Below are 18,532 nucleotides of genomic sequence, written 5' to 3'. Positions count from 1 at the left end.
CGATAAATCAAATATAAAACAAAACACGAACACAAATGAGAGAAAAATAATGTTTTTATTTTTTTTTATCAAAGAGAAAGGAATAACAATAGAACAACGAAATTAGTCAACATTTATTTTGGTTTTTGCTTAGATACTTGAATGCATTCGATCGACACAACGAAAACAAAGTGGCTTGAGAAAGAAACAGATAGCATTATAGTTTGAAATTACAACAACCAACAGATATACAAAAAAATATATCTGTCGTATGAAACGTGTTGCTCTTGATGAATCAAGGAGTTGTTTACATTTAAAAGGCATTCTTTTACACATGGCATGTTTCTATTTAAATACGAACACAAAAACAGAGCAATTCATTTCGATTTCAACACGATTGTTTACCAACTTTTATATATTTAAAGAAAACAACCTCTTATCGTGGCGACGCAAATTCTTACGTTTGCAAAAAAAATTGCATGCCGAAAATGTTTGCGTCTCATTTCTAAAACGGAAAGCAAAACAATTTAAACAAAAAAAAAAAAAATCATAAAAAAATCACACAAAAAGAATTAAAATTTGAAAATTAAGATCAAATCGTGTTTTATTTTCGTCGTGTTAAAATGACACGATCCCAGAATGGCATGTCAACAATATTTAAATAGCATTCTTGAAGAAGAAATTTAAGAAAAAAACTATAATGCACTCATAATTATTTCTGCAAATGGAACATTCCATGGTATCTAATAATTGATATTCAAACTATAACGGAAAAACTTCCAACAGTTGATCCTAACTAATTCTAAGCTAAAAAAAGGAAACAAATTTCAAATTCTCTACATTATTTTTCTCTACTGGTATTTTTTTTTTGGTTTCATTCAGTCGATGTCGTATATAATACTCAGTCGTGATTTATTCGGCTTTTTCGGCCGCTTTGCGTTCCAATTCCTTGATGACTTCGGCTAAATTCTCGTGACGATTGATTTTAATGAAATCAGTTTTACGAATGAAATGGAATGTAAGCCAATTGCGCGGTGCTTCTTTTGACATCAGTTCAAGTAATTCACGCAAATTTTCACGTGTTATCTTTTCACGAAAACTGTTCTCAAGCTTTGACATGACTTTATCCAATTCCAAGACGCCTTTGTTTTCTGTCACAAAAATATTTCGAATGTATCGCGCAAGTTCAGGTAGACGAGCATATTTATTGGCTTCAGCATCTTGTGATGGTCGTCGTGTCATTGCGTCAAGTTGTTTGGCCGCTTGTTTTGCACGGATTTTCTCCAGCAATGACTTTGGAACACCCTTGAGTACTTTGGCAACCGGATCATCGGTGGCCGCCGGTATTGAATTCGATGATTGTGTCGACGTTGGTGTGCTTGAACTTTCAATTGCAGGTGACATCGTTGGTGTTTTAATTGCATTTTGTGCTTCCACATAACGTTCCATCATTCGTTCCGATGGTGTTGCACAATTGAATAGATTTCGTGCTGTCGATAGAATATCTTTGGCCGATGAGAATTTTTCAATGTTTGGCGGTTGTGGTATTTCACCCGGCAATATTTCGGGGCAACCTTCTAAATTAAATTCCGCATGCCAGCGTCGTACTTTATCCTTTGCAATCATCATCGGTGGTTGTAATGAACGTAAGAATAGATCATGTTCATGCTTAACTCGATCCAATAGAGTCTGTTGGAAACGATGATAACGTGCAATCATTATTTGTGGATTCATTGTTTTGGCATCGGCTTTACGAACAATATTATCATCGTCAAGTTTTTTCACGCCGATTTCATCGCTGGCACTGACCGGTAGTGGTTGAACATTCGGTGTTATTACCAATTGATAGTAATCGTATTTGGTATGCGAACCCGGATTTAACATTTTTCGTTGCTCAAATATGTACGCATCGGGATCCAAGTATTTGATTTGTGCCAAATGATTTTCGGTTAAATTTTTACGCATCATTCGTTGTACGGCTGGTTTGAGCTTTTTGAATGTAATCGTTTCTTTGCGATTATAGAACATGGCACAAATTGAATCGACACAACGGAATGTTTCCAGTAGGCTACGATATTTGTATGGCAATTGAAGTGATGTGCTGACTGCGTCGCTTGCTAAGTTTGCGAAACGTTGATACGCTGGCACAGCATTCGATTTGGTTGGACTGAAGAGACGACGAGGCGTTGCAGCCTTCTTTGGTGACATCAAATCATCATGAGCCGTTGGATTTTTCTCAGCGCTGCCTGGCTCTTTCAACGTTGTCTTTATTGGTGTTTTGGTTGGTGTTCGAAGACCCTTTTGTGGACTAAGAAGAAGGAAAAATAAGAAGAAGAAAAAAAAACAATAAAATGATTGCTAAAGAATAAAATTTGAAATTTAAACAAAAAAAAAATTAAAAAAGAAAATTCTTTCTTAATCTGTATAAATGCCATAACGTAGGTCTCGACGTTTTTTATGCACCCAAATAATAACATATGTGCTCTCAATAAAATATTTTGCTACATATGTATGGCATGCAAAAACAAAAAACATCAATCAACTGAACAACAAAAATGCAAATATAACGAAATCAAGCAAGCAAGAGCGAGGGAGAGAGAAAGAGAAAGAAGTAAAAATACAACAATTTATGCAATACGTCTAAGACCCAATTTAAAAAAATGCACTTTGTCATGTAAATTCGTGAACGCAAATTGAATTCAGGTCAATTTTTTTTTCACTATGTCTTTTTAATGCCTAATAAAATGCGTGTACGCCACGCCGAAAATTTGTTGACTTATTCAATATATTATATATTTTATTCAATTGTTTAAACAAAAATGTGTGATTTTAAATCATTTTTTTTATTGTTATATTTTGCATTGATTTCCTCATTTGCATGCAACAACAACAATACCATTTGATTATTATGTTTTGGATTGATATTGGATCCAAACGAATGAAAAAAAGCAACAACAAAAAAATGTTTTGGCATTTAAACAAAAACTAATAATTCGTAAATATGAAAGAAAAAATAATGGAATATTGTATCACATACCTTGATAAAACTTCTAGTTCAATTGTGTCAAATTCCTTGAGACTCTGGCCATCGAGTTTGGCTGGTGAGCTGTTTGCCATTTGCTTGGCATTGCGTTTATTAATACAAGCTTGATATTGTTCTTCAAGCTGTTGTCGTTTGTTCAATATTGCTTTTAGATCATCAAGACGTGAACTGCGTCCGATTTTTGCTTTTATCTCATCAAAAGATAATTCTTTTCGTACACTGGTCAAATTCTTGTTGACAATGTTTGCTTTGTTCGATCCATCGGACGTGGATGGTTTCGATTCATCCGATTTCGATTGTTTTGTTGGCGTTGTTGTAAGCGCATCGTTACTTCCATTCCGAACGATCGATTTAAATGCTTTGGCTGGTGAGCTTGATGCCTTTTTACGTGGCGACAATGAACCGCCCAATGTGAATTTTACGATTTTTTGCTGTTTCAATGATTCCTTGCCGGCCGTATCTGAGGTCGTTGTTGTACGCTTCACTGTACGCCGAGTTGTACGCCGTTCAAGCGGTGTTGCTTTGGCTGGTGCCGACTCAATCACTTTTGCATTGTTAATAATTGGCGATGGGCTTGCATTTACACCAAATGTATCAGCATCAACCAATTTATTTTTGGCTAAAATTGCACGTTGAACCAATGCTTGAGCACGACCGGATGATTCAGTTGTCGCTTCCAAACGGCTCACTTTATTTCGTGCATTCACAATATCATCGGCGGCCGCTCGTTTTCGAACATTAAAATACGATGCAATCGATGGTGATGCCATTGTTGTTTTTTTTTTTTCTATCCCTTTAAATGGTTCCTTAATTACGAATATGTTTAACACTGAGAACGGTTTATGGGTCTATGGAATTTTTGGTATTTCGTTTCTACTCTGCAATTTTCCGATAATTTTCAATTTATAAAATGAAATTAACTGAAAATATATAATTTCACTGTCACAAATTAAAAGAAAAATGACAAAAACTATTTTCTGGTTGTGAAAAGTATGTGGGTTTTTTCTATTTCGTTAAAAATGTGAAACGTGATACAATGGTGACGAGATGAAGTAGCGTCTTATGCCTTCATTTTACTTTTCACGAATGGCAACTGTAAGTTTTCCCTCCAAAATTAAAAACCACACATAAATCGGGCGAATTCCAATGCATATACATAGCAACCGTTTGTATGGCGCTGCATGACAATCAGCTGACAGTGAATATGTGCGATTGTTTACTTCGTTTTTCGAAATCGCCGCACCGCAAACGAACTATTTGTCGCAGGGTTGGAATTGATTTTGCCGCAAACGAATTTACATTGACTTATACAGAATTTTATGAGGTACGGAATTTAAATAATACAAATTATAAACGAATATTTTATTTTTTGAACATTTTTATAGTTTTTTTTTCTTAAATTTTTAATTTTGTTTTTTCCAACAAAAAATCCAGATGAACGATTAGACTCTACAGTATTGTCATTTCGAAGTTGAATTTCGAACCAAGTGTCTTATTTTACCGCGTAATTTCGTACTCACAATTTTGAATAGACATCAGTCAAATCGAAATGTAACAAAACAAACGAAGAAAAACAAATCGATAAAAAATGAGTTCCCAAGACGAGCCAGCACCAACAACCGAAGTTGCCAAATCGATTAAGGCCATAAATAAAGATGCAGTTCATAAAATCTGTTCGGGTCAGGTATGAAAAAATGAAATTTTCACCGAAATTGTGTTCTTCTGTCAACCATAAGAAATGCGTCTAATGAGTGTTTGTTTGTGTTTTGCTTCGACTTTAGGTAGTGCTAAGCTTGGCAATTGCTGTGAAAGAATTAGTTGAAAATGCTTTGGATGCTGGTGCAACAACAGTAGAGGTAAAAGTGCGAGAGTATGGATATGAATCAATTGAGGTGTCAGACAATGGCAGTGGTGTCGAAGAGAGCAACTTTGATGGGCTGAGTAATTCACTTATACACAAAATGTTTCCAATTGGTTTTAATTGTCTTCTTCATTTTCTTCTTCTTTCAGCGGCAAAATATCATACATCAAAATTGCGTGAATTCACTGATTTGGAAACGGTGGCGACGTTTGGTTTTCGTGGCGAAGCATTAAGTTCACTGTGTGCATTATCGGAAATGAAAATTGTCACCAAACATCATTCGGTCAATGTAGCCACAAAATTAGAGTTGAACAACCGTGGTGAAATTGTAAAGCGAACACCATGTGCAAGACAAACCGGCACCACAGTCACATTAAGCAATTTATTTGCATCATTGCCGGTGCGAAAACGTGAATTTCAACGAAATATTAACAAAGAATTTGCGAAAATGTGTCAAATTCTACAGGGATACGGTCTAATTTCGTATGGAAAACGAATAATTCTGACAAATCATACGGCCAAAGGTGGAAAAGCAACGATTATATCAACAAATGGTTCACATTCATTGCGTGAAAATATTGTCGCAATTTTTGGATCAAAACAAAATACAAATTTACTACAGATTCGACCACCGATCGAACCAAATGAGGTGCTCACACAAGAGATGCTAAAAAGTCTTGACACCTCGATAAATGTGACCGATGACGAACTTGATAATTTGCGATTGAATCGATTTCAATTCGATGGATACGTTTCCAGTTGCAGTCACGGATGTGGCCGAAGTGCCAAAGATCGACAATTTTTCTTCATCAATGGTAGACCATGCGATCCGAAAACAATTTCCAAATTGGTTAACGATGTTTATCATCGATTTAATCAACATCAATGTCCATTTGTTGTGCTAAATATAATTGTGGAGCGCAAAGATGTTGATGTTAATGTTACACCAGATAAGCGACAAGTCATGGTTAACAATGAAATCATCTTACGGTTGGCATTAAAGAAGGGCCTTTTGAGCACATTCGGACACATTCCATCCACATTCAAAGTGGAAAATCAAACATTACCTAGTCTTTTCGCTAGCAAACAACAAATTAATATCGAAGATGATTATGTTGAAGCGAAAAATGACATATCAGTAAGTGAACATGGTGATCGCATGTGGTTTAGTTAGTTTAATGTCTTTGGTTTTTTTTATAGTTTTGATTGCGGTTTTGGATTTTGTTTTGTATTCAAAAAATTTATTTTTAAAATGTGAATTTACGTTAGTAGTAGCTTTGTGCATGCATTTTATAACTTAAAAGCCAATAACAAAATTTCCAGAAAATAAAAACGAAATAAAAACCAAATTCCTGCAGATAACTACCACTGACGATGACTTTGACGAAGAAGCTCCGTATACAGAGAAAGGAAATGCCAGTAAATTTGCGAGTATGTTATCACAATGGCGTTCGACAGGAAGAACGGATGCACCGTGTTCGCAAAAAACGTCGAAACGCAAAAATGAACCGTTGGACGAAATTCAGTCACGAAATTTCAAAATGAAAAAAATCCACGAATATTTGTCACAAGATATTATTGAAGGTGAAGCTAAGTTTATGAGCTACAAATCGGAGTCGGATTCAGACACGGATGAGAACTCAACTGCTCGGCCTGCTGAGTCTACGAAAGAAAATGATGTCAATAGTGGCAATGAGAGCGTTTCGAGTCAATCAAAGGAATTGATGAAAATGGATTCAATCGAAAGAAGCGCTTCATTTGATTCAAACGAATCACCAAATATTCAATGGCCAAACCAAGACTATCGCATTGATTGTAAAGTAAAAGCGATTGATACACCCGAACGAATGCTCAGAACTGAAAAAATCACACCAAACATTGATATTCAACTAGCTATGAAGAGATTTGAATTTGGCCGCCATAATGTGGACGAAGCGTCAACGAGTGGTTTTTCGCAGATGCAAAACAAAATCGAAATTAGAGATGAACAAAAGGAAGAGAATAGCGAAGAGGAGGACGAAGATATAATTTTTGATGATATCGATCATGAAGTGGCCGAATCACAGTCGAAAAGCATTACAAAAATATCAACATCAATCGCTGAAATAAAAGAGCTCATGGAACATGAAATTCGATTAACCGAAAAGGCAAATACGGCAAATAAATTGAGCCGAATGAAATTTAAAACGAAAATCGATCCAAAACAAAATCAATCGGCCGAACAGGAATTGAGCACGGAAATTTCAAAAAGTGATTTTATTCGTATGGAAATTATCGGACAATTCAATTTGGGTTTTATTATTGTAAAACTGGATGAAGATTTATTCATAGTCGATCAACATGCAACTGATGAAAAATACAATTTTGAAACGTTGCAAAAAACAACGGTGCTACAATATCAACCATTGGTTGTGCCACAAGATTTAGAATTGACAGCGGTCAATGAACTTATTGTGATCGATAATGTGAAAGTATTCGAAGCGAATGGTTTCCGTTTTGATATTGATGCGGATCGACCGGTGACGAAACGTGTTAAATTGATCGGCAAACCATTCAGCCGTAATTGGGAATTTGGAAAAGAAGACATTGATGAATTAATTTTTATGTTACATGAAGGTACGAGCCAAGGCATTCTTATATTCGGTTCCATTACTTCTTGATTAATGTCCATTCTTTTCTTCTGATCATCCCTAGGTACGAGCGATTCAGCCTATTTGGATACATGTCGACCATCTAGGATTAGAGCAATGTTTGCATCACGTGCGTGTCGATCGTCTGTTATGATTGGCACGTCACTTTCCCAAACTGATATGAGGCGTTTAGTTGATCACATGGGGACGATTGAACAGCCATGGGTGAGAATTGTTTACTTATAATACATTTTTATTCTTAACGCTTAAAAATGTCTATTTATTCCAATAGAATTGTCCACACGGTCGCCCCACCATTCGTCACTTGCTGAACTTGGAAATGCTGAAAATTGCCGATGAACAAAGTCAAAATGATAGCACAGTGGACGATTCGCCGAATTAAAAGGCACCAATGAAAAACAAACACTCAATCTAGTAAACTGAGTGACCGTTTTTTTTGCTAACATTTAATTAAGTCAAGATTAAAAACAATTATATTGAACAAAGTTCTTAATATTGATTTTATTTTTAAATAAAAGCAAATTTTTTATTTGCCAAAAATATATTGTACAAACACTGATTCAATTATTTACCAAATCAAACAATGTTATTTGGTATTATTTTTTTGCTGCAGCTGCTCGATATCCTGAAATTTCGTTGCCTTCCCAATTTAATTTTTTCACGCAGAAACTGCCAACAAATACAAAAATAAAAATTAACAATAAAGACACACATGATAATAATGTGAAAATTTGTTTGGTTTTGTCGTACTTTTTCAAACAATAATCCAAAATCTCCTTCTCTTTTGCTGTTAAACCATTTTGCATTGAATCTAAATTGATGTTGATAATTTCTGTTGTCGACATGCCAACCAAGAATGTAGCCGGTCCTTTCAATTGTGCCGAATACCAAATAGCCAATTTTCCCAATTCAACGCCCTGTGACTTACAGTATTCACCACACAATCGACCCACCTTTTTCAAATCATCATAGGCAAAATGCCAAGCAAATGGCCCATGATTTGTTAAAAGACCCAACGCATGACATGCAGCGCAAATCACCCCCAAATCTTTTTCCTAAACCGGAAAAAATATGGCTGACTTTTAATTATTCCGAAAAAATAACCAAATTAAAATAAAAAAAATAAATACCAAAAAGAATGGAAGATAGTTGAGCAGCGCATTATCAAGCATGGTGTAGCGCGAATAGGATAAAACGGTCTGAAATTAACAATCATTGATTACATTTCATTCCGTATTTTCTCATATGCTATATATTTTTTTACATCAAATCGTCCGGGTGCTTTTAGAATAATTTCCTTAAGAAGGTGCAGAGAATAGGATGTGACACCGAGAAAACGAGTTTTGCCTTGCTTCTTGGCTTCTTCGATGACCGGCAATGTTTCATTTATAACGACATCCAAACTATCAGCAAAGTCGATGTCATGAATTTGAAGTACATCCACTGATTCTAAACCTAAATAGTTCAAACTGATATCAATCGATTCTTTGGTTTTTTTCGCTGAAAAATCGAATATTTCATCAATTGTGTTGCCCATGTTATAGCGGCCAACTTTAGTAGCAATATAATATGCTTGGCGCGGAACTCCTTTAAGTGCTTTGCCAATAATTTTTTCGGAACGTCCTTGCCCATAATACGGTGCTGTATCAATGTAATTTACACCAGATTTAATTGCATATTGAATGGCGCGGATCGCTTCATCTTCGTCCTTATGTCTATATAATAATATAAAAAATCAAAACGTTTTTCAATGCAACACTTGATTCGAACAAATTTCATGTTTAAAAAAATAGTTTGACGATTATTTACTCGTAAAATGGAGCAAGTGCTGCCCCTCCAATTGACAATTGTGACAACAATAAACCAGTTTTCCCCAGTCGGTTGTAGGTCATTTTTCGAACAGAGGCTTCATCATGAAAACCTTTAACAAAAGTAGGTGGTAATCCAGACCGTTTGATTGAAATAGAATAATAACACCAGCAATAATTGAAACAAGCGATCGCACGTATTGAAATCAACTACATTGCACCGCTTAAATACACTTTAATTTAATCTAAACGAGGTGTTCCTTTATAACCTTGAGATATATACACATATATTGCCTGCAAAAGTGGTTGCCGATGAACAAAGTCAAAGTGATAGCACAGAGAGTGAATAGTTGAGTCAAAAGGCAACAATGAAAAACAAACACTCAATCGGGAGAAATTAGAGACCATTATTTTTGTTATCATTTATTATGACAACTAATAAGTCAGATTACAATCAATTATATTAAACAATTTTTTTTTATTGATTCTAATTTGATACAAAAGTATTATTTGATATTACTTTTTTGCTGCTGCGGCTCGTAATTTTGCTATTTCAATACCTTCCCAATGTGATTTTTTTGCACAGAAACTGTAAACAAATATAAAAACAAAAAAAATGGATATAAAAAAATATAACAAAAGGTACAGATAATTGTTATAAAGAAATGTTTTGTCGTACTTTTTCAAACAATAGGTCAAAATGAGCGACTCTTTTTCATTTAAACCATTTTGAAATGAGTCCAAATTGATATTAACAATATCAGTTGTGGCCATGCCAACCAAGAATGTAGCCGGCCCTTTTAACTGCGCCGAATACCAAATAGCCAACTTTCCCAATTCTACATCTTGCTCCTTACAATATTCACCACACAAACGGCCTTGTTTTTTCAAATCATCGCCAGCAACATGCCAATCAAATGCACCATGATTTGTTAATAGGCCTAATGCATGATTTGCAGCACAAATCACCCCCAAATCTTGTTCCTAAACCGGAAAAATGTGAAGCACGTTTTAGATAAATTGAAACATTTGTCCAAATCAAAACATTTTACCAAAAAGAATGGAAGATAGTCGACCAATGACTCATCAAGCATTGTGTAGCGCGAATAGGCCAAAACGGTCTGAAATTGATAATAATCATTGATTACATTTTTCTGTGTTAAAAAACTGGTTTTCTTTAAGTTATCTTACATCAAATCGTCCGGGTGCTTTTAATATTATTTGTTTGAGAGGTTCTAGTGGATATCCAGTCACACCGATAAAACGAGCTTTGCCTTGTTTTTTGGCTTCTTCAACAACCGGCAATGTTTCATTCACCACAATATCTAAGCTATCAGCAAATTCAATGTCATGAATTTGAAGTATATCCACTGATTCTAAACCTAAATAGTTCAAACTGATATCAATCGATTCTTTGGTTTTTTTCGCTGAAAAATCGAACATTTCATCAATTGTGTTGCCCATGTTATAGCGTCCAACTTTAGTGGCAATATAATATGCTTGGCGGGGAATTCCTTTCAGAGCTTTGCCAATAATTTTTTCGGAACGTCCTTGTCCATAATACGGTGCCGTATCAATGTAATTTACACCAGATTTAATTGCATATTGAATGGCACGGATCGCCTCGTCTTCATCATCATTTCTGAAAAATGGAACTGAATACATTTCATTGATTGAAAGCAATATGTAGATAATGAATTACTCGTAAAATGGAGCTAGTGTGCCGCCTCCAATCGACAATTGTGACAACAATAATCCAGTTTTACCCAGTCGGTTGTAGGTCATTTTTCGAACAGAGGCTTCATCATGAAAACCTTTAACAAAAGTAGGTGGTAACCCAGACATTTTTGACCGTTTGATTGAAATAGAATAATAACACCAGCAATAATTGAAACAAACGATCACACGTATTGAAATCGACTTATTAAAACTGGAACTTATATGCTCGTTTATCTCAGCTTGCGTACGTTGCACTGCTTAAACACACTTGAATATAATCTTAACGAGACGTGTTTGTATTTCGTTATACCATTGAGATGTATACAAATAAATTGTCTGCTGATTGGTTCAAAACAAACATAAATTTTAAAATAAAAAAATAAATGTCAAGATAAGCTAGACAGTGGCTCACTCTGTCATTATTATTTTTACCTTTTTCATCGGTATTTTTAAAAGAAAAACACACTCATTATGAAATTGTTTTTCTTTTTCGTTTTACAAATTTCAAGAAAATGAAACTTTTGAAGAAAAAAATGTACAATTATACATAAATAATAACACAAATCATTTGTATCGATTTATATTGTAAAATAATTAAATTTATTTATTCGTCCCACAGTTTCTCACCGATTTGGATGACAAGATAAAAGTAAAAACTTCTTAAACACTAATGGTTTTAAAAACATTAAATCCACTGTGTGCCGTCGATAGAATGACTCCCGGCATTTGTGGATGCCAATGTAATTCTTTGATATCGGTTTGTCCTTGGTGAATGAATAACAGTTGTGGTGGTAATTCGTTCAGATCATCTTCTTCAGTTGTTCCATTGCTACCGCCAGCTGTTGCCTCTGAATCTTTTTCTAATGCCAAATCCCACAGTGCAACTTGATCATCAGCACCGCCAGTGGCCAAAACCGTTGAATCGCTTGGATGCCATTCAACTGTTGTTATTGGTTTTGTGTGATGTTTGAATGTTGCTATGGGGGTTTTCGATTGGAATTGTCTCAAATCCCAAATATGAAGTACACCATCATCACCACCACTAGCAATGAATGGTTCATTTCTATTCCAACTGATAACATTAATATCGTTACTATGGGCATTGTCGCATGTTAACATGCAGGCCTGAAAGAAAGACAACGAATTTCGATCTGTAACATTGAAATTGTTATTTTTTGTCATAACTTACTTTGGTTGGTGCGGCTCGAATGTCCCAAATGCGAATGCTTTTATCAACCGAGCATGAAGCCAAAACGCTTTGCTCGTTGGGGCTCCATTGTAAATCTTCCACCGAATCCGTGTGACCAATCAATGGTCTTTGGTCAACATTCCATGTGCCTGATTCATGTGGTTGCCAAATATGAATGTCTCGTCGACAATCACCGGTGGCCAATAAACCTTGAACCGTTAAACTCCAATCTAATGCAAAACCTTCTTGTTGATGTCCACTGAACGTATACAAGCAATTGACTTTATTTGCTTTTCCATCTTTTTGATACGAACTAAGCAATTCCTTATCGTTGACCGCTAACAATTGATCGGATAAATTCCAAATATTTACACGTCCTAATTCGCTCCATGTTGCGGCCAATACATTATTTGCCACATTTGTTGCTCGTATTCGGTTTATACAACCCGAATGTTTAATCAGTGCACAATCCATTTGCGGTTGTTTTTGTTTGGACGCTGCATGTTCATCTTCGTCATCATCAATTTCTGATTCGGAATCGGATTCATTTTGCTCGGAATTTCGATGTAAATTTGACATTTTCATCACGATAACACTATGTAATACCAAAAAACAATAAGTATTCGAGATTAATTTGATGTACGTTTTACTTACTTGTTGACATGTGCTTTGGCTGCTTGTGTACCGGCCACAATGTAACAAGATAACGGATATGTATCACGATTATCGCCCAATTGATCCTGAATTATATCAAAACTCAGGCATGGAGCACCAGTTCGGGCTTGATGCAACATCACATAGGCCGATTCATCGCACACCAATTCTTCGTCTGCATCGAGCGGTTTCCCAGGCAAATACACTTCTGCCTTTTCATCTGCACTCACTTTGTTATCATCACCATCTTCATCGCCACTGGAATCATCACTATTTTCCATATCCTCCTCCATAACTTCATCGGTTACATCCATTTCTAATCCTTCGTTATCCATTTCTTGATTGACCTTTTCGTTGTTCTGCTTAAAATATGTCCAATTTTACTCTGGTTACATACACTGAATTTTAAGTATGATGTCGTTAAATCAATGTGAGTTTTTTTTGAGGTTATGTTCTTCATAATAAAACAAATACAACACGTGAACAAATACGTCAAACTATTGGGCTGTCGTGTTTCGGTATAGAATTGTTCGGTTTGAACCGTAACATCTGTTTGAGTGTAGGAAAAACCGTTGATTTTCTTTTGCTTTGAATATATTAACACAGAAACGAAAAGTTAAAAGAAAAACGCGTTCATTGCATAAAGTTTAAACAATTTTAAAATTTGATTGACATACTTTTGGGGAAAAAACAACAAACTCTGATTCTTTGCCTCTTTCAAATAGAAATTGAGTGTTACTTTCTCACGCCGATCGATTTTTTTTTTTTTGCCAACAAAGTATCAGTTTCTCGGAAGCATCAATTGGTACAAATTTTGCTGGAATTCAAAACACGACTTGAATACACACAAACCACACAAAAAATATGGGACACATGTGTTTCTTTGTTTTATTCGTTTTATTTTATCTTAAAATTACAAAATATTTGGTTTTGATTACAAAATATTTGGGTTTGGCCTTACGTTTTTTTTCTCGTTTTTTTTTTATCGTTTTCCGTTAACATAATATGTATTAATAGCTTTGGCCTTTTACTTTGGTATTTATAAATATTTGGAAAAGAGAAAAAAATTTCACCAAAACTGAAAATTATCCATGTTCCGTACGCAAAGAGTTGTCATGCCGGTAATCATATTTATCATGTTCGTATGATGATGAATTTGTCACATTACTGATTGACGAGTAAAAATTTACGTTGTAATGATTGGACATGGCTGCATCACGTTCATACCAAACTGTTGGACATTCCTTTGGACGATTTGATGAAATCGATTCCTGTACCTTTAATACATTTTGTTGTTGCTGCTGCTGCTGTTGCTGTTGAAATGTGAATGGCCAAACCTAAATAGACCAAAACAAAAATCGTAAAAATGATGATAATTAAATTTTGGATAATTTTAAATTTAAATAAACTACATTGGCGGTATATCTAAAAAAACAATACATTCATAACGACTGTAAAGCAAATAAATGCTCACGCAATATCGTTTTATTGCTATTTAACGATTTTTCGGGCTTTCCATTTCACAATGACCCAAAAAGGTCGGTGTTATTGTGATTTTGCACTTGTTTATATTGTACAAAGGGCCTACTTGAAAAGAAAACGGATCATTTTTCACTTTACGGATTTGTTATCGTTCGGCCAAATGTTTTTCGAATTGTTTTTAAAAAATGTTTTTTTTTTATTATTGTTTCATTTACGACGCACTATGCGTTTGTACGTACAATAACTCCAAATCGGGCATGGATGTGTGTATGTTTTTTTTTTTCATTAAATAAATAAAAACAAAGCAATTAGAAAACATTTACATTTGAATGGATCATATTTGTGAACATAGAAAGGAAGCGCTGATTTTGCATGATGTTACAAGTCAGTGAACAGCAGTAGTCGAAAAAAAAACGTTCTTCTACTCAAAATAATAATGTAAACAATGACAGACAGTCGAGCATTGCGCTCGAACAATTTGCTTAACGCTTGGCCATCAAATGCGTATTGCGCACACGTACAGCCTCTTAAAGATATATGTGAAACAATTTTAAATAATGATCGACCGAGTGTTTCCAACTGGCGTAAAGCCCATGTCTATTATTATTACGATCGTTTAGAGTGGGAAACAATATATCGGAAGAAATCTGTTCGTCTTCGTAGCATCAAATGAAAAGTGTCTTACGTCAACCCATCGAGTGATGCTAATGTGTGACGACACTTTATTTCAAAGTTCATATATAGCCATTCACTAACAACAGTTTTTCTTTTCGTTTGATGACTGTTTCCTTAAGATCTTACTGTCCTTTTTCTTCGTTTCCTCCAAGCAATACGATCGATTAGAAATAAAAAGGAAAAAGAAGGTCATTTACATTGCGAGATAAAGCGAAAGATTGACGCCTCCGAAGACATAATCCACCTGGACGCAATTTAACAGGCTGCTTTCTATCTTTTTTTAAACGATTTTAAATGCTCAATTTTTTTTTTTTCATATTTCTCGCTTCAGTGAAATGCCATAACAGAAGAAATATCGACGTCTCTGTAGGATGAGAGTTAGACAATTCAATAATTTAAAAGTTTAATTATTTACACATAATTTATGGGCATTTTTTTTAAATTGGATGAAAAACTTGTCTGTTGAAAGGAAATTGTTTTTTTTTTTTAATAAAAAAGTAAAGGACCCCTCAAATAGAGCCTCTTTAAAACAAGTTGTTTTTGGTTTTATTAAAGAATTTTGACTTTATATAGTCAAACTCTATCTTTTTGCATATATGTAAGATTGATAAAGATAAATTCGGTAAATCTTCTTGGAAATATTCCAAAATTTTCGGGAAAAAGTACTTTCGAGAAATGTGCCGGTATTCGGGGAAATCAAGCATATCTAATACTTCGAATCAAAGAAACGTTATGTCAGCTTTTAGATGTAAATGAGTAAAAAAGTCATCGATTAGACTGAATTCAGTTCATATTTTATAATAAAAACTGGTATTGCATTTAAGCGATTGCTACAATTATGTCATTGTTTTCCCTGATAGTGTTAATTGCATAATTCTGTCCAAAATTGTCCTTTGATTGGCCACTAAGTCAAATTGATCCACAAGGACAAATTTCAATGAGTAATTACTCAAATTAAAGTTAGACCCTTTCTCTATACTCTTCAAAGGGTCTTAAAGGAATAAATTTTCATCCATCTTAGACCCTCATAAAGAAATTTAACTTAAAACTATTTCAACTTACCAAACTCGTTTGATTTTGTCCGGTTGATGTGTTTGTGTCGAACCGTGATAGTTCATTTGATGTGTAATATAAATCTTGGCCCGTTGCTAGACACGTACGCAATTGTTGAATATAAATTGTGGCCAGTCTTAAGGTATCTAATTTCGATAGTTTCGTATCTACCGGAACCCATGGCAATTTTGTTTTGAGACGACAAAATGCACTAGATAACACACGCATTCGAGCTCTTTCACGGGCATTTGCTGCATTCCTCTGGACAGGCAACGAATTTGTTTGACTCTTTGAACCTGAATTCAAATCATCAATAATTATTTACAATGAATTTCAATTTATTTTAATCAAATGCAATTAATCTATCTTCTAAATTTAAATTTGACGATAGCAAAATAATTCTTTACAAGTAATAAGGTAATAACTTTTTGTTTATTTTTTATCATTTTTTATATTGCCTGAAAATATATTTTAATATTCGCAAAAACTAGTTCGTATTGCCTCAACAAATTCAATTGAATTTTTGTGTATAAATTCTCAACTTTTTTTGTTGTTGAACAACAATGATTATAATTCTCACTTCTATGGCTTTATAATCACAATTTTCAATATAAATAAAATCAGACAATTACCACTTGAACAACTATCTTCGCCATATTCATCATCAAAATCTTCAATGTGAGATGGTGAAGCTGCACGTTTACGCGACATGTTATTTTGAGAAAAAAATTAGAATTTAAATTCAGACTTTGAAAAATTTGCAAAAATGTTTTTAAAAAAACGTTATGTGTCGTCGATAGAAAGTCACTTCATACGTATTTAATTAAGAATTTAAATCAATTTTATGAAGATAGCATTCTTTGTGTCCTCTTTGGTGAAATGCTCTCGAAAAAAAAATGTCTTGCACTTCTGAAGAACGATCAATTGTTTTTGATCTGTAGTTTTTCCGATCAGAACTGTGTCGAGGAGTAAAAATGTGAAAACTGATGCAAGTGTAACAAGAATATTTGACTAGTTAACGGTGGGATGAGCATAAAACTAAGATTCGATGTAAGAAGATCTATACTATTTTTCTTCAATTGCCATTGTACACTTTTGGTGTTTTAGGTTGCTTTGAGTGGGCGGTACTTATAGCACATATGCCTTTTATTTCTACTCTAGATCCACTGTACATCACATATTTAAATTACGCTCGGGCGTAAATAGCGAAAGAGAGTAAAGAAAATTAAGAGATGAGTAATGATGATTGAATACTAAACGTCGATAAATATAAACAACCGATACACATTTGACTGGGCGGGTACTTACAAATGCTGCAAAAAGGACGAACCTAGTCGAAATATGCGCTTATCACATCTCGAATTCAGGATTGAAAGTTATTACCATCAAGGCATTTTTATTAAATATACATTTGATTTGAGCTTCAAATTTTGAGGATCTCAACAAACTATTATTATTTACTCATCATAAGGTTTTCTTTTTTTTATCCTTAAAAATCTATCGCCAGCTTTGATACTGTTTTTAGTGTCTGCATAAATTAATAACGCATATTATCACAACGTAAGTTGTCTTCTTTAAGAAAATGCGGGAAGAATTGCAGTGATAAAAATAAAACTAATTGAAATGTTGTTAATGGGCGGTGTAAGAACATGCGTAAATTGATCGTAAATATTTGTTAAATGACAAATCGAGCCTGACCGCAAACGAAAACAATATGTTTTCGATCAATGTGAATGTGGAGCAATTTGGTTGTTGGTACTATGTCATCAAGTGTCGTCCTTTGAAAGTGTCGTGCGAACGTTCAATCAATAATTTATTACAAATTGGTTGGGTTTTCTTGGTAAAATTAATTTTCGGTTTCACATCATTGCAATGCATTCACGCAATTGTGCATAAAAGCCAAGAAAAATAGCCATAAATTTTACGAAACCATGTCCGAAAGAAAACCGATGAAATTTCTCTAGCACTGCTGAACTGTGTAATCGGATACTTTGTACGTAAGAATTCTCTTTCAAAGTGAAAAAAAGCCGATTTTTCCCATTCTCTCTTTCACTGTCTCCGTCCCTAAATGGGCGCATCACTTCGAAATTGAATTCCAAAAAAATCCAGAAAATTTATTAATGTGTTAGCGCATTTTACAAATTACTTTTCTACAGCATTAGCATTTTAAAGAGTGCCACTGTCAAATTCTAAATGATCGGTAATTTGTTGTAAGACACTCAATAAATTTTGGGCTGAATGGTTTATATGAAAATTACCAAATCATATTTCATGCGGTTAAGCTGTGTTGAAATATGTGTTTGTCTGGATTACGAACTAGGAAAAAAAAGGCCAGCAAAACTATTCACCTAAGTATACAAGTTAATGAACTCGGGTCATCATGCCCAATATTCATAATATATCGAAGAAAAAGGACAA

At 34.4% G+C, this 18,532-nt stretch overlaps 6 protein-coding genes across 6 annotated transcripts; 1 reads left to right on the top strand and 5 right to left on the bottom strand.

Moving 5' to 3' along the window:
* Window positions 1-565: 565 nt before the first annotated feature.
* LOC116352220 (DNA replication factor Cdt1) lies at window positions 566-4,118 on the bottom strand. Its single transcript, XM_031784632.1, has 2 exons — window positions 3,017-4,118; window positions 566-2,287 (listed from the first exon to the last, which is right to left on the bottom strand). The coding sequence occupies exons 1-2, from the start codon at window positions 3,790-3,792 to the stop codon at window positions 892-894; spliced, it is 2,172 nt and encodes a 723-aa protein (XP_031640492.1). The 5' UTR covers window positions 3,793-4,118; the 3' UTR covers window positions 566-891.
* Window positions 4,119-4,494: 376 nt separating this feature from the next.
* LOC116352219 (mismatch repair endonuclease PMS2) lies at window positions 4,495-8,092 on the top strand. Its single transcript, XM_031784631.1, has 6 exons — window positions 4,495-4,706; window positions 4,804-4,963; window positions 5,033-6,021; window positions 6,242-7,499; window positions 7,578-7,738; window positions 7,806-8,092. The coding sequence occupies exons 1-6, from the start codon at window positions 4,611-4,613 to the stop codon at window positions 7,914-7,916; spliced, it is 2,775 nt and encodes a 924-aa protein (XP_031640491.1). The 5' UTR covers window positions 4,495-4,610; the 3' UTR covers window positions 7,917-8,092.
* LOC116336777 (L-galactose dehydrogenase-like) lies at window positions 8,088-9,750 on the bottom strand. Its single transcript, XM_031760896.1, has 6 exons — window positions 9,724-9,750; window positions 9,344-9,552; window positions 8,799-9,249; window positions 8,665-8,733; window positions 8,285-8,589; window positions 8,088-8,203 (listed from the first exon to the last, which is right to left on the bottom strand). Exons 1-6 carry the CDS (start codon window positions 9,748-9,750, stop codon window positions 8,131-8,133), a joined length of 1,134 nt encoding a protein of 377 aa, XP_031616756.1. The 3' UTR covers window positions 8,088-8,130.
* Window positions 9,751-9,800: 50 nt separating this feature from the next.
* On the bottom strand, window positions 9,801-11,404 carry LOC116352391 (L-galactose dehydrogenase-like). Its single transcript, XM_031784947.1, has 5 exons — window positions 11,045-11,404; window positions 10,534-10,984; window positions 10,395-10,463; window positions 10,022-10,326; window positions 9,801-9,931 (listed from the first exon to the last, which is right to left on the bottom strand). The coding sequence occupies exons 1-5, from the start codon at window positions 11,185-11,187 to the stop codon at window positions 9,859-9,861; spliced, it is 1,041 nt and encodes a 346-aa protein (XP_031640807.1). The 5' UTR covers window positions 11,188-11,404; the 3' UTR covers window positions 9,801-9,858.
* Window positions 11,405-11,628: 224 nt separating this feature from the next.
* Window positions 11,629-13,376, bottom strand: LOC116352265 (glutamate-rich WD repeat-containing protein 1). Its single transcript, XM_031784731.1, has 3 exons — window positions 12,905-13,376; window positions 12,251-12,845; window positions 11,629-12,186 (listed from the first exon to the last, which is right to left on the bottom strand). Exons 1-3 carry the CDS (start codon window positions 13,237-13,239, stop codon window positions 11,722-11,724), a joined length of 1,395 nt encoding a protein of 464 aa, XP_031640591.1. The 5' UTR covers window positions 13,240-13,376; the 3' UTR covers window positions 11,629-11,721.
* A 490-nt stretch (window positions 13,377-13,866) lies between these two features.
* On the bottom strand, window positions 13,867-17,065 carry LOC116336587 (neurogenic differentiation factor 1). Its single transcript, XM_031760519.1, has 3 exons — window positions 16,747-17,065; window positions 16,124-16,410; window positions 13,867-14,241 (listed from the first exon to the last, which is right to left on the bottom strand). Exons 1-3 carry the CDS (start codon window positions 16,823-16,825, stop codon window positions 13,990-13,992), a joined length of 618 nt encoding a protein of 205 aa, XP_031616379.1. The 5' UTR covers window positions 16,826-17,065; the 3' UTR covers window positions 13,867-13,989.
* Window positions 17,066-18,532: the final 1,467 nt, after the last annotated feature.

Source organism: Contarinia nasturtii, unplaced genomic scaffold (assembly GCF_009176525.2).
Source record: "Contarinia nasturtii isolate CC-2019 unplaced genomic scaffold, AAFC_CNas_1.1 Cnas_scaffold_187, whole genome shotgun sequence".
NCBI classification, from domain to species: Eukaryota; Metazoa; Arthropoda; class Insecta; order Diptera; family Cecidomyiidae; genus Contarinia; species Contarinia nasturtii.
This window is presented reverse-complemented; position numbering and strand designations above follow the sequence as displayed.

Excerpts from the sequence above, each read along its gene's own strand:
- LOC116352220 (XM_031784632.1), bottom strand. The coding sequence starts at position 3,792 with ATGGCATCACCATCGATTGCATCGTATTTTAATGTTCGAAAACGAGCG. Across the intron at positions 2,288-3,016 it reads GAACTAGAAGTTTTATCAAG|TCCACAAAAGGGTCTTCGAA; the intron begins GTATGTGATACA and ends CCTTCTTCTTAG.
- LOC116352219 (XM_031784631.1), top strand. The coding sequence starts at position 4,611 with ATGAGTTCCCAAGACGAGCCAGCACCAACAACCGAAGTTGCCAAATCG. Across the intron at positions 4,707-4,803 it reads ATAAAATCTGTTCGGGTCAG|GTAGTGCTAAGCTTGGCAAT; the intron begins GTATGAAAAAAT and ends CTTCGACTTTAG. Across the intron at positions 7,500-7,577 it reads AATTTTTATGTTACATGAAG|GTACGAGCGATTCAGCCTAT; the intron begins GTACGAGCCAAG and ends GATCATCCCTAG.
- LOC116336777 (XM_031760896.1), bottom strand. The coding sequence starts at position 9,750 with ATGGTCTCTAATTTCTCCCGATTGAGT. Across the intron at positions 9,250-9,343 it reads GCACTTGCTCCATTTTACGA|ACATAAGGACGAAGATGAAG; the intron begins GTAAATAATCGT and ends ATTATTATATAG. Across the intron at positions 8,734-8,798 it reads AAGCACCCGGACGATTTGAT|ACCGTTTTATCCTATTCGCG; the intron begins GTAAAAAAATAT and ends TGTTAATTTCAG.
- LOC116352391 (XM_031784947.1), bottom strand. The coding sequence starts at position 11,187 with ATGTCTGGGTTACCACCTACTTTTGTTAAAGGTTTTCATGATGAAGCC. Across the intron at positions 10,464-10,533 it reads AAGCACCCGGACGATTTGAT|ACCGTTTTGGCCTATTCGCG; the intron begins GTAAGATAACTT and ends TATCAATTTCAG. Across the intron at positions 9,932-10,021 it reads TTGACCTATTGTTTGAAAAA|TTTCTGTGCAAAAAAATCAC; the intron begins GTACGACAAAAC and ends ATTTGTTTACAG.
- LOC116352265 (XM_031784731.1), bottom strand. The coding sequence starts at position 13,239 with ATGGATAACGAAGGATTAGAAATGGATGTAACCGATGAAGTTATGGAG. Across the intron at positions 12,846-12,904 it reads GCCAAAGCACATGTCAACAA|TGTTATCGTGATGAAAATGT; the intron begins GTAAGTAAAACG and ends GGTATTACATAG. Across the intron at positions 12,187-12,250 it reads TTCGAGCCGCACCAACCAAA|GCCTGCATGTTAACATGCGA; the intron begins GTAAGTTATGAC and ends TCTTTCTTTCAG.
- LOC116336587 (XM_031760519.1), bottom strand. The coding sequence starts at position 16,825 with ATGTCGCGTAAACGTGCAGCTTCACCATCTCACATTGAAGATTTTGAT. Across the intron at positions 16,411-16,746 it reads CGAAGATAGTTGTTCAAGTG|GTTCAAAGAGTCAAACAAAT; the intron begins GTAATTGTCTGA and ends ATTTGAATTCAG. Across the intron at positions 14,242-16,123 it reads GACAAAATCAAACGAGTTTG|GTTTGGCCATTCACATTTCA; the intron begins GTAAGTTGAAAT and ends TGGTCTATTTAG.